Source organism: Solea solea, chromosome 18, assembly GCF_958295425.1.
Source record: "Solea solea chromosome 18, fSolSol10.1, whole genome shotgun sequence".
Taxonomy (NCBI): Eukaryota; Metazoa; Chordata; class Actinopteri; order Pleuronectiformes; family Soleidae; genus Solea; species Solea solea.
The window spans coordinates 12,369,514-12,382,099 of NC_081151.1; the positions used below are offsets into that span (position 1 = coordinate 12,369,514).

At 40.8% G+C, this 12,586-nt stretch overlaps 1 protein-coding gene across 1 annotated transcript in view; it reads left to right on the top strand.

The window, feature by feature from the left end:
• babam2 (BRISC and BRCA1 A complex member 2) overlaps window positions 1-12,586 on the top strand; it is an 89,456-nt gene that overhangs the window by 56,035 nt on the left and 20,835 nt on the right. The window contains exon 7 of the mRNA XM_058615140.1: window positions 6,157-6,266. Within this exon, the coding sequence (XP_058471123.1) occupies window positions 6,157-6,266 (110 nt within the window). The remainder of the gene's footprint in view (window positions 1-6,156; window positions 6,267-12,586) is intronic.

The window sequence follows — 12,586 nt, forward strand, 5'->3', positions numbered from 1 at the left end:
TGCCATACGTCTTTTTTTTGTCTGCACTGGATTATAATTTATAAAATTGACACCATGTGCTATTGAACATTTCCCGACCAGTGGTCACCTCCTAGAAATAATATATCGTAATTTTCCTGGCTGGCTTCAGGAGAAACCTAGAAGGCTACATCCATTTATTTATATACAGTCAATAACATCAGCTCATCATTGATAAGATAAGATAATCCTATTGGTCCCACAATGTGGTATGCATGCAAAGACATGAAAAGAAGTTAATAAATAGTAAACATGCATTTTCACATCTATGAATGTACACTATAGAAGATATATTTACCTCCAAGTTGATCTCATTTTTGCTTAGTCGTGTCACAGTTAATATGCAAAGGCCTTTAATCTACAGTGTTAAGTTAATGCCTATAACTCTTCTAGTACTGAACACAAACACTTTGGGTCTGGAAATTTCTCACAACTACACAGAGTATGATTTGTTACCACACCCATCTTTCTTTAAGGCCTGTATGCTCAACAGACAGGCACACGGATAAGCACACTCTTATTCTTCAGTTTGCAAACACACCCCTTGAACAAAGGCTTTTGACTGTGGCAACAGGGCAGTGTTTGTGTGTGTTTGGGTGCTGTTCCAACAATACGGTCCCAGGTGGAGCCTGAATGCCACATAATCTCTCTCCAATTGTCCTCATGACAGAATTAAGTCCTGGTCCATGGGTACAAGTATGTGGCGACACAAAGTTGCATAGTTAATCATCCACCATGCCTGTCCTATGTCAGCCTGAGGTAGAACAAGAGCTGCTGAGAGTTTGTTTTGGAGTAGAGTTGGAGGGAAAGAGAGACAGACAAGGGTCAGGGCAGATATTTTTGAAGAGGACACTAAGACATGTGTGCCAGTTTGGTAGTGCTGACTTGTTCTTGCGATTGCAGGATCATCCTTGCCTCTTGATTACACCCCCCTACCCACAAGCAGCAGCACGGCTGACGCATCATTAGGAACAATAAACTTCTCTCTCTCAATCTGAACATTTCATGTCATGCAATGAGATATTTTGGCTGCTGCCACTTTGAACCCTATGCTTCTCGTTCTGAGGGAAAGATGGCTTAAGTCAGTCAAATTCAAAAGTGAAAAGACTGACACAAACAAATAACTGTGTATGTCAGGCATGCATTCACAGACTTCTTTCTGTTTCCCTTCTCTTCACAATGAACACAAACATTTCATTTCCATCAAAGAAGGAAGGAAGAAGTGATCAATGCATAATGAAACATACAGTATACAAAACAAAAAACCTCTTTTTTTCTTCACAATTTTGGAGCTTTTATGAGCTGGAGCAGTGCATTTTTTTTTAGACACCATCAGACACATGAACTTCAGAAAAGCAAGCAATTTGCTTTTTCAGACAAATGAAATAACATTTGTCTGGTTATAAAGCTTAACTTTGTATCTTATTTGTTGTTAGGGGAGAAATCATTCAGTGTCTGTAGTCCTGGCAACACTGTAGTAATACTGATTACACGACTTATTACATGATTATTTTGTTTGGACCTTACAGATTGATTTGCCAATGTACCTCTCATGAACCCACCTGCCTACTGGCACAATTCCTTTTTATTACTTTTCTTCAAGGTAAGTCAGACATGATGCCATCATGGCTCTCTCCTCCACTCAGCTTCAAGCAATGCAGGTTTTGTGGGTTTTGAGGGCATGGCTTTGATAAGGGAGCAGGCAGAAGGTGGCGGGGTGTATCTTTTGTATCTTTTCCACACTCCTACTCCTACATTAGATTAACTTTTATTGATGGCTGTCTGGACATGAAGAGGATTTATAGGAATAAATAACAATCCAAAGTGTTTTGGAAACAAATTAAGCTGTAAGCTTTATCAGACATAACAGAAATGTGAATGGTTTCAGCAATAGTCGGGTTTGAATAATGGACATCAAAGACTAAACATGGGTACGCTACATTGCCAGAAACCACAAAGTGAATCATACAGGATAGAGCATGTAGTTGAGATCTCTGGGAACTCTTTAATCTTGGAGTTTTGGCAGATTACATGTACTGTTTAACAATACTCTACTGTTTCCATGATGTTAGACCTTAAACACACCCATACACAATGCATGTGCCTGATCAAAAATTAATAAAAGTACAGTTGTAGCTGCACTTGTTGCTAAAAATGCACCATGATACTAGTTTTCTATCTCTGTTTTTCTAAACTGTAGCTGTTACATTTTGCCAATAGTTTTAGTCTAGATTTTCACCACTATGTTGCTCTGATGTTACAGTGCATGCTTTCTACCTATTCCCCTGTATCCAATCGCATATACTGTAGATTTCACTAAGCAAAACTCTGAGCACATCCAATCCGCCTTGAATTGATATAGCGGATATATTCTTACCATTGTTTTTTTTGTTATATTTATATACAACATCTTTTATAAATGAATCTTGTAGCACTTGAGTACTAGAGTTCCTCAAAATATCCTTACTGGATTTTTTTGTGGTTGTCAAAAATTTCTTGTGGCATCTGCAATGCTGTTTTTCAAAGGTGAAGCAGGACTGTTTCCATCATATGTACAGGGGCACTCAATGCTGCTCGCCTCAAAGCTGGACTTGTCCTTGCACAACAGCCCTGCTGTCAGTCAAATTGCCCCATTATGGTTGGACATGACATTTAAAGTTGGGCGAAGAAGGCGCACAAAGTGCCCTTACCTCCTCCGTGCTAGCCCTGCAGTCCAGCCCCTGTATAGCATTTGCAGATGAGTGTGTTTATGTGTGTGTCATGACTTTGGCCAGACTTGGTCTGGCATAAGGACAGCTGTCACATCTCCAACCTGTCACATGGGACACAGAGGAGACGCCAGAGGCCAGGGCATCCGGAGACACTAGAACGGACACAAGGAAAAGTGTCTGTGGGTATGCGTGCGCTTATGCACATATGTCCGAAAGAAAAAAGGAAGATGAAGACGTGGGGTAGTTGCCACGTGGAAAGGACCTGACTTGAAGGCACTCGCTAACCTTGATGGCTGAACACACGTAGCTGTGCTTTAATCCTGAGCACTTGAGTCACTCTCTCTGAGGGCATGTAGTACATTCAGCCTCAATGTCCAGCTAACATCCCTGCTGGGGGCCCTCCTTGACTTGCTGTCCTCCAACCCAGGTGGAGCTGTGCTCATTACTTAGCAAGAGAAGTCCCTTCGTTAGGTTCACAACTATGGCCTGTGGAGCAAAGCCTTTAAATGTTCATTCTTAACTATTAACCGACGTAAGCAGCAGTTGCCCTCAAGTGCATTGTATTAAACAGGCTAACAATACGTGTGCACAGAAACATTCATGGCCATTTGGGGATTTTTATTCAGAGGGAAAAGCTCCTCTGTTTCAATTAGAGTAATAAATTCAAGGCAGGCAGGGTAAAAGGTCAGCTTTTGTCCTCATTAGATTACCCAGTATTTATACAAGCTTCCTGTCTAGCTTTGCAAATTTGTGGGAAAAGAAAATTACGAGTGAGATTTCTAGTAACTACAAATGGACCATGTGTACAGCAGCCATTTTGCCATGTTTTACCATTAATGATTTACACAAGTAACTTTTGACTTATACCTGTGAGAGAGGGGACAGTAGTGAGACCTGCTATTTGGTATGGCTTGGAGACAGTGGCACTGTTTAAGATTTTCATTGGGAGTGTCCAGGATGGACAGGATTAGAAATTAGAAATGGTTGGTCACATGCAGGGGAGGGATAGTGATCATATTGGACAAAGGATTTTGAATAAGGAGCTGCCGAGCAGGAGGAAAAGAGGAAAACCACAGAGAAGGTTTCATGGATGTTGTGTAGGAGAGCATGAGGACAGTTGGTGTAACAGAAGAGGTCACAAGGGATAGGGCAAGATGGAGGAAAATTTTCCACTATGGTGACCCCTAAAGGGAGAAGCCAAAAGACGAATGAGCCCATTACTCATCATTGACTCACAACTGTCTTGTCTAAACTTATAACTTGATACAATTGTTGTATATCTGCTCCTGGTCTTTCTTCTGTCTCTACCGCACCTCCCTCTTGTCCTTTCTGTCCCCCACCTCTCCTCTGTCCCCCATTTTTCCTTTCACCCCAACCGGTCGAGGCAGATTGCTGCACATCTTTGAGTCTGGTTCTGGCAGAGATTTCTTCCTGTTAAAAGGGAGCTTTTTTTCTTTCCACTGATGCCTAGTGCTTGCTTATCGTGTGAATTGTTGGGTTTCTCTGCTCTTGATGATGATGATGATGATGTGCAGTGCCTTGAGATAATGTCTGCTGTGATTTGGCGCTGTACAAATAAAATGTAATTGAATTTAATTGAAGTGAAGTGAATTACCACCTCACAACAAGGGCATCCCACAATCAAAACCAAGTAATTAATTTGTTTTGGCCTTCTACATTTTCCATTTTACAGTGCTGTTGACAGTATGACCATACCCTAATCTACCAAAAAATCCAATCATTGTAACACTACACACTTAAGATAAAACTCTTGTTAACTGTCACCTGTGCTCCCGAATTTAGTCATACACCTTGCCCTTTAACTTAATTTTAATTCCAATTATTACTAGTGTGTTTATTTTTTTATTAATCACAGTAATCAAATCATTAGATCACATGCAGAGAATATTAATTCAGCTTCATTTGACGCTGAATTGTTCACTGAAGGAATTTCATTTCCACCCACTCAGTCATGTGTTTCTCAAACCAATGGTCCCTTTGGTTTTGTGACTAACAGACCAAATCATTTGTAATTAGTAAATAGGACTGATCACACGTGTTAGCTGCAAACTGGTTCCATTCTGTCTCTGTCCATCATGTATGGTGGTTAGATTTCCTCTCACTATGGTGGGCAGCAATTATAACAAATGGATGAGTTCAAACCATCTGTAAGACATTTGATTAACGCTGTCGAGCCTCTGTTGGCAAAGAGCGCCCAGAATGGTACTTGATGTGGAATCACACTAATGACAGTGCCTCTGAAGTGGGCATGCTCTAGGAAAACCATCACAGAATGAGATATTAGAACCTCGAAGAGACAGATGAGGTTTATAGCAAGCAGCTCCGGGTGGCCTCTGCCTCCATCTCACACATGACTTGATTGGTGCTTCCAGTCATCGGCTCAGCCTCATGGTGCAGCTGTTGAAGCTAATGTGGCATGAAACAAAGCAGATGTTTCTTCTGGTGTTCTCTTCTTCTCAATATTTTGGAGACTTGCACACTTGTGAACACATAGATGAGTGTGATCTATACTTTCCACAGCCACATGTTCACAGAGGTCCACTTGGGTCCACATGACATAAATCTCAGCATTCGCCTTAGTCCACCAAGGTGCGTGTTGACCCTTTGTAGACAAACGTTGAGCACCTCCACATTTTGTGACCTGCATGGACCATATGTCCTGACTGAGCATGCTCTCCGTAGCACTCAGTCCAGTCCAGTTACACATGTACAGATTGTACCCATGTACAAACCATTACCTAAGGAATACAAGGACATACAAATTTGGCGAAGTACATGCAAGGAATCACTCCTATTAGAATGAAATGTATATTGAGGGCACATGCTTTGGATACCAGACAAACATAGCTACTCACATGGAACATGGATGGTATGACCCAAGCCTGTGTTTGCACTTGCTTCTTCCCACAATGATGAAGCCTTGTCTGAATGGTTTGTCTCTGCCCTGTGATAGGGTGGACTAGGGTGGACTAGGGTGGAGCGGACTTTACCTCTCCTGGTTAAGGTCAAGGTTATGACACCATCCTTAGGGTAACATAATGTCTGAACCATATTGGGGAATGGGGAAAACTTGTCCAGACATTTTAATCCCAACCACAAATGTTCAACCTACAGTCAGAAAATGTTCAGCTTTGTCTTCTGGCAACCATCCATTGAGCAGATATTGTGATTTTTAACTGCATACTAAAAAATCTGAATGAAAACTTAGGGATTCTAAAAAGTGCTCTACATCTCTCAGGACAATGGTTTTCTATGTTCTGCGAGTTGTCTATCCCAAAAGTTGTGGAATGACCAAATAGCATTACACAGCATTCTCACAGCTAGCATTGCTAAATGTAAAAGGCATTTTATGGACATGTTATATTTTCTCTACATTACATTAACAGCCTGCCGTTACCTTTCACAGGACACAGCTCTGGACCCTGGAGAGGATGTGGCCCTTCTGTCGGTGAGCTTTGAGGACGCTGAGGCCACTCAAGTTTTTCCTAAACTCTACCTTTCCCCCAGCATTGAACAGTAAGTACATACCATCAGTCATTCACCTCAGCTATTTCCCATTTTTCAGTTCAGTAAACTTTTTTTTTCATGGAGATAATAAAAATAAAATAAAATAAAACTGAAAAAAAAATAGCCGTAGGGCACTAGCATAGAAGTCAAGCATATCAGGTAGTCTAGGCGTGTTTGCCACGAACCAAAAATACATTTTAAAGCCAATATCGGCCGATACTGATATTGAGTAACCCTTTTTTGGATGTGTAACCTGTGTGTACATTGTTTAGTCTGTCTCAAACTTGACATGATAAACAAAAGAGATACAGTACATGTGCCAATACTGACATGAAATTACTTTTTTGACACTTAAATGTGCTCCTTCTAACAGGCCGATCAGATTAACCTCAGAATTGGTGAGAAGCTGTCGGACCTTGATTATACTAAATTATTCTACCATGTTGCCCTTGCAGTTGGTTCTTTGTTTGCTGGTTTTGCCATGAAACTGGAAGTTGTGGTATCTCCAAGTCCAATCTCTCCCAAACTTCACTTATTTGAGTCCCAGCCTAAATGTGTCAATACTATATTTTATTATAGAGTCATATTACCTCATAATTGACACAAGAAGTGCTGCAAAATGTACATGCATCTCGTTCATCGCCACCTAAACATGCAAGAAGTTACATCTGTGTTATTTGTAAAGTTTCTTGCATTCACCACAGCGTACAGCTGCTTCGATCGGTGTCCAGTGTGCATCTTTGACATGCACACGTGTGTGGAGGCCTAAAAAGTATGATGACTTAAAAATAAGTCTGCAAGTCTGAGCACTCACTCACGCATAAAGAGTAAATACCTTGAGAATCACAGTGAAGAAGAAGAGAAGAACAGGGATCAGCCAAAGGTAATGCAGGGCCCACCCCTGATTTCGTGGGTGCAAGTTGGAGTGGACGGGGTAGTGTGAGTGTGCTGTGAATCTTGCAACATATTATGTCATTGTGAATAATCCCACATCCTGGTGTCTGGACTCATCAGTCAGTTCCTCAAAAAACAATATGGGAAGAACGCAAAAATTAGATGGATGACACACAGCGTCTGAACTCGGGATGACTGGATGTCTGCAGACATCTGTGTGTGTCTGTGTGTGTGTGGTGTTCTGTGGCGCGTATTTTCTTTGATCAAATCCTTTTTTTGTCTTCGGTGTGCAAGTGCACTTGTCAGTATACATTTAGGTGTGTGTGGTGTGTGTGCAAATGGGTATGTATTTTATGCGTGCAAGCTTGTGTGTTTTTATATATCACTTCTTTGAGTCTGTTTTAATGCGTTTGTGTCCACTCCCCAGTATTTGAACGGGCTTTGCTCTCTCAACACAGTCTTCTATAGGTGTGGATGGATGTAAATAATTTTATGTGTGTGTGTACGTGTATTTGCTACCTCTTTAGGACCTTCATTAACACTGACCAGTAGTCCTCACAGAGACCAAAACTGGTCCTACCTCATCAGAGGTACTGGTTAAGATTTGGATCGTGGTTAGGTTAACTGTGAGTGGAATTCAATGCAGTGTCCTAAGAAGAATAGCTATACAAAAATGTGTGTGTGTGTGTCTGTTAGAGACAGAGAGAGAGACAGAGCCAGGTACAGGCCCACTCTGACCTCAGGGCCCCATGGTCTGGCTTTAGTGCTCAGAATAATCTCAGGCTGATGTTTATTTACAAGCACATGCTCCGTCGCACCAGGTTAAGAGACCCAACCACCACCACTCTTTCTGGCTCTCTCTTACCCTCCTGTCTCACCATGTTCCTCTTCCATGTTCTTCTGCAGCTCCTCTTTTTTGCCCTGCCTTCCTTTTTCAATTTTTATTGCATGTTTCCACATCATCTCTTCATATACATTACCAGTCATTGGCCCTTTATGTGCATACTATATGCATATTCATCTATCTGCCTGTCTCTCCTCCTCCAAGTCCATTGCTTAACTAGATACATACATGCACACAGATGCTTCTCCACTGGAATACCTTAAAATGAGCCAGGACAAGACCTCATCCCCATTCAGCAACTGCAACCCTAAAAATATCTAATTCCACTAGAGCAGAAAGGTCACCTACCTGCTGCATGTCCTACATATTCCTCATTTTATCCGTGCTCGGCACGTGGAAGAGCAAATCAAAGCAATAATATAAAAAAAAAACACAGTGCCGTTAACCTCAGTGTAGCACAACCTCCAGGTGGTTGCATCGTGTTTATATCATTGGATTAAGCCCTAAATGCAAATACACAAGCTTCATGTATTATTTTAGTGGCGTTTTTGTTGTGTGCGGCTCATATGCCAGTTCATTGTTGGTCATTTTAATTGGCTGCTTTAAGGACTTTTATCGAGTGTGATGAACTGGTATTTAATTGGTACCAGTTTCTCACTGGTCAGTATTGAAATATCAATACACATCTGGCAAAAGGTTCTGCTGTTGATATTTATGTTAAATTTATTCTAACTTTGCTAGAATTTCCAAATTTCCAATCTTCCCTTAATAATGACGGAGCTGCTGCTCTCAGACATATACATTTGCCATTTTTTACTGTGTTTTTTTTACCGTCCAGTCGTCATGGCGGACAAGCACTTGAAAGTTGTGAGGAAATAGGTAAGGACGCCCCAACTTAATGAAACACTTACAAGTACAAAAGACTGAAAGTAACACTTGTTATTGTAGAGCTGGGTGTCACAATCCTGTACCTCCAGGCATCCTCAGCACCGAATACTGTGGACTAATATCAAAATGAGTATTGGTAAGTAGCAGTGTCAATATGACTATCTGTAATCTGTAAAAATAACCATCCGTGTATCCTCATTGGGGAGATACAGTAGGCATGTTTCGTGATGAGGATGTGTGCATAGCCCTGTTTTGAAAACACCATTAACACCTGCTAACATCTAGCTTTTTTGCCGTAGTAGATACAATCAGCATTCACTCCCAGGTCAAATATCTCGAGAACAAATGCAGGTTTTTATCAGGCCTGGCTCCAGTCAGCGGGGATATAAATAGCCACATCAACATTGTAATTTCCCCTTCAGTTCGACCATCTAGTCTGCACCTTTTCCAACATGGCGTAATGTTTTGCATGTGTTAAGTAGCAATGAAAAATCCCTGAGGTGCGGCTAACTTCAAAAGAGAGAGTGAATTAAACGATATAATGCTACCATTGTTATACAGCCATGGTGCTTTCTTCTGTTTGGTGTCTGTTTGTTTATGGCGTGTTTTATGACGTTGAACACTATAGGGAGACGAACTCTGTTCGCAGTAAGAAAGGAGTTTTAGAGAATTTGCCCACATTTAAAAAACCTACTTATACCTCCTACTTTTGGTGTAAAAGAGGTATGTGAGAGGGACTGACGGACCGCAGTGAATAAGTGAAGCTGTTGCAGTGGTTTTAGTGGCTCTTCTCCCCTGCCAGCTGCATGAGCAGAACAGACAGATGGTGGCTAAAGGCAGCAGAGGGAATAGCAGGAATAGTTGAAGCTACAGTGCTGGGGAAGGGTGATAAAGACGGAGAGGCTATAAAACAATCCCTTGTCACATAAACCCTCAAAGAATAATCTAAAAATGTTGAATATTAACCGTGCTGCACTGAGCCCAGCTCTCATTTACCAAGTCTAATTCTCCTGTTAAACAGTGTCTCTTTCTCTCAAGATGTTTCCACATATGCATATCAACCCAGAGTATGAATGTGCTGTACTCCTCTACATGCTTTTGTGCACCTTTCTGTCAGCTGTGTGGGAGTGCGTTAATTCATGACCCCAGGGCGAGAATGTATGTCTTGTCTTCCCTTCCATTGTTTGAAGACAAACGATGGCATGCATGTGTGTGCGAGTTTGTGCCTCAGCGCATCTGTGTTGCATTCATTATCGGATGCCACTTAATTTAGCATGCGTACGTGTGCGAGCCATCCTCTTGTTATTACGTGTGTACGCAGATCTGTTACCCTGTTAGTTTTCCTTCATGTCCTCGCTGACCCTTGTTAGTCCTTTGGTCTTGTGTAGCTGACCATTATAGCTGCATTGGCTCCAGTGAAGAGGAAAACTCATTTGTGGCATCGTGTGCCTGCGCAATTCTGTGTTTCTAGCAAGCATGAGATACAGACAAAAACATTCACGAGGGTCTGCATTAATCTGAGCTACCACAAATATTCACAATAATCCTGAAATGCCAAGAAAAACCTCCATATAAAAACAGTTGTGGAATTGTTTTAATCAGTTTTGATTTTATGAAACGGTGGGTGTCACAGCTGTGGATAGCTACTGCAGCTGGCTCAGCTTTATTTTTGACACCACTGGATTCCAGTGTTGTCTAATTAACTCCATCTATTCAGTGTCAGAACGTTCTGGCTTATATTGTGTTTCTAATCTTTCTGTCATTTCATTTTTTTAATTATTTATCTTAGGTCCTACATCCTTCTGTCCCTCCCTTGTCTTTATTGTAATCCAAAAATCAATTATATTACAGACATATGGGTCCATATCCATACAAAAAGAAATATAATAATGACAATGTGAGATAAACAATACAAGTCCCTGTGGTCATCTGTTGCAGCGTTTCCAGAGACAAGAGTGCCTTATATCACTCTGTATAGCCTCAATTAAAACAATTATAGTTCACATTTTTGTAACCTGTTTATCAACTTGTGATTTTAGAAGATAAAATCCCTCAATCCAGCGTAAAACGTGGAACCATTCCTGGTCATAAAATGTCACCTCAAACCTTTTCAAATGTGCTGTCCTGTAGCTACACGTCCTTAAAATTACAGTGTTGGTAACTGTAACTGTAACTTCTACTCCCCTAAATCTACTAAATAAATGTCATACTTTGACTCCAATACATTTTCCCCATGCATCTTTGTTATGTTGTTACTGCTTAACTAGATACATACATGCACACAGATGCTTCTCCACTGGAATATCTTAAAATGAGCCAGGACAAGACCTCATCCCCATTCAGCACACTGCAACCCTAAAAATATCTAATTCCACTAGAGCTGATTGTTCAGTACCGAAAATCAATAAACATGTGACAAAAGGTTCTACTATTGATATTTCTTGTAGTTATTATTACTTTGGTAGCATTTTTCCCATGCTTCCCCAAATGACGATGAAGCTTCTGCTGTCACGCAGTTACTTTTCAAAAATGTACAAATCTAACAGTTGATGAACATGAGGCTGTGCAGTGAGTTATGATGTGCTGGGATCTCTAGTACCGGTTGAAAACCAAAAAGAGCTTTGTTTTTTGAATCCTTAAAGTCCCAGTGCAGAGTAATTATCAAAGAAAACTTACTTAATCTACTTATGAATCTTTTCATGGCGACTCCCCCACATTTTCAGCCATACTCCAGTTGTTTGCAGCCATCTTGCTTGACTAGCGCAATGTAGCTTCCGTCTTGCCTCTGTGAGTCACGACATAAAATAAATTGCTTCCTCTGTGCAGCATGGGAATGTCGCAGGGTGAACAAAACACTGCTATACTTAGAAACAGAGAAGGTAGCTAATAGGCTTAATCAGCATTGTGTGAACTCATTTGGAAATGACTTGAATGTAATGGACACTTTGAGGCTTTGAAGACCTTGTTTTGTGTTTTACATTCATGCATCATAATTGTCACTCCTTTGAAAACAAAGTACATTCACACATTGCTTTCAGAAACGATGTAAAGTGAGCCAAGAGTGAACAGTAAGTAACTGATTTCCAGGCCTCGAAAATTGTTTGAAATGAAGTCTTATATCAAGTATTTGATATCGAATCAGGCCCCTCTCTTAGCGACAGCTCAATGGACCGTAAATAGTCACGGCCTTGGAGTTGCTGTCGGTCTGGAACTTGTTCCCCATCGACACAAGTAATTGTAAGTATTATCTGACAAACATTAGATACTTACAATTATAAGTTCCAGACTGCCTGTGGCTACTTTCAGTCCATTGAGCTGTCACTCCAAAACTCAGTAGCTAGTCAGCAGGTAGCCTCCTAAGGCCCGCCCATAGTCAGAACCGCAAACAAAAAACCACAGCGCAGAGAATAAGTAAAATAAAAATAAATAAAGAACAAAATTTGTTCTTTGACCTCCCTGATTAGTGATTTGTTTGTTTGAAAATATGGACACAAATCTAATTCCATACAAGTTCTCCTTGGCGACTAACTGATCATAAGTTAAGGAGCGGACTTATATTTTAGTGGAAGTTGTACGTATAAGTTGACGTCCCGTGTGTGTCTGCCTCCACCCTTAAAGGAGGTGTACTGCTAACCTTAGAACCTACAGATTGGTTATTTTGGTACTCTTCTCAATATTTTACAATAGAAATGCAAATACAGTT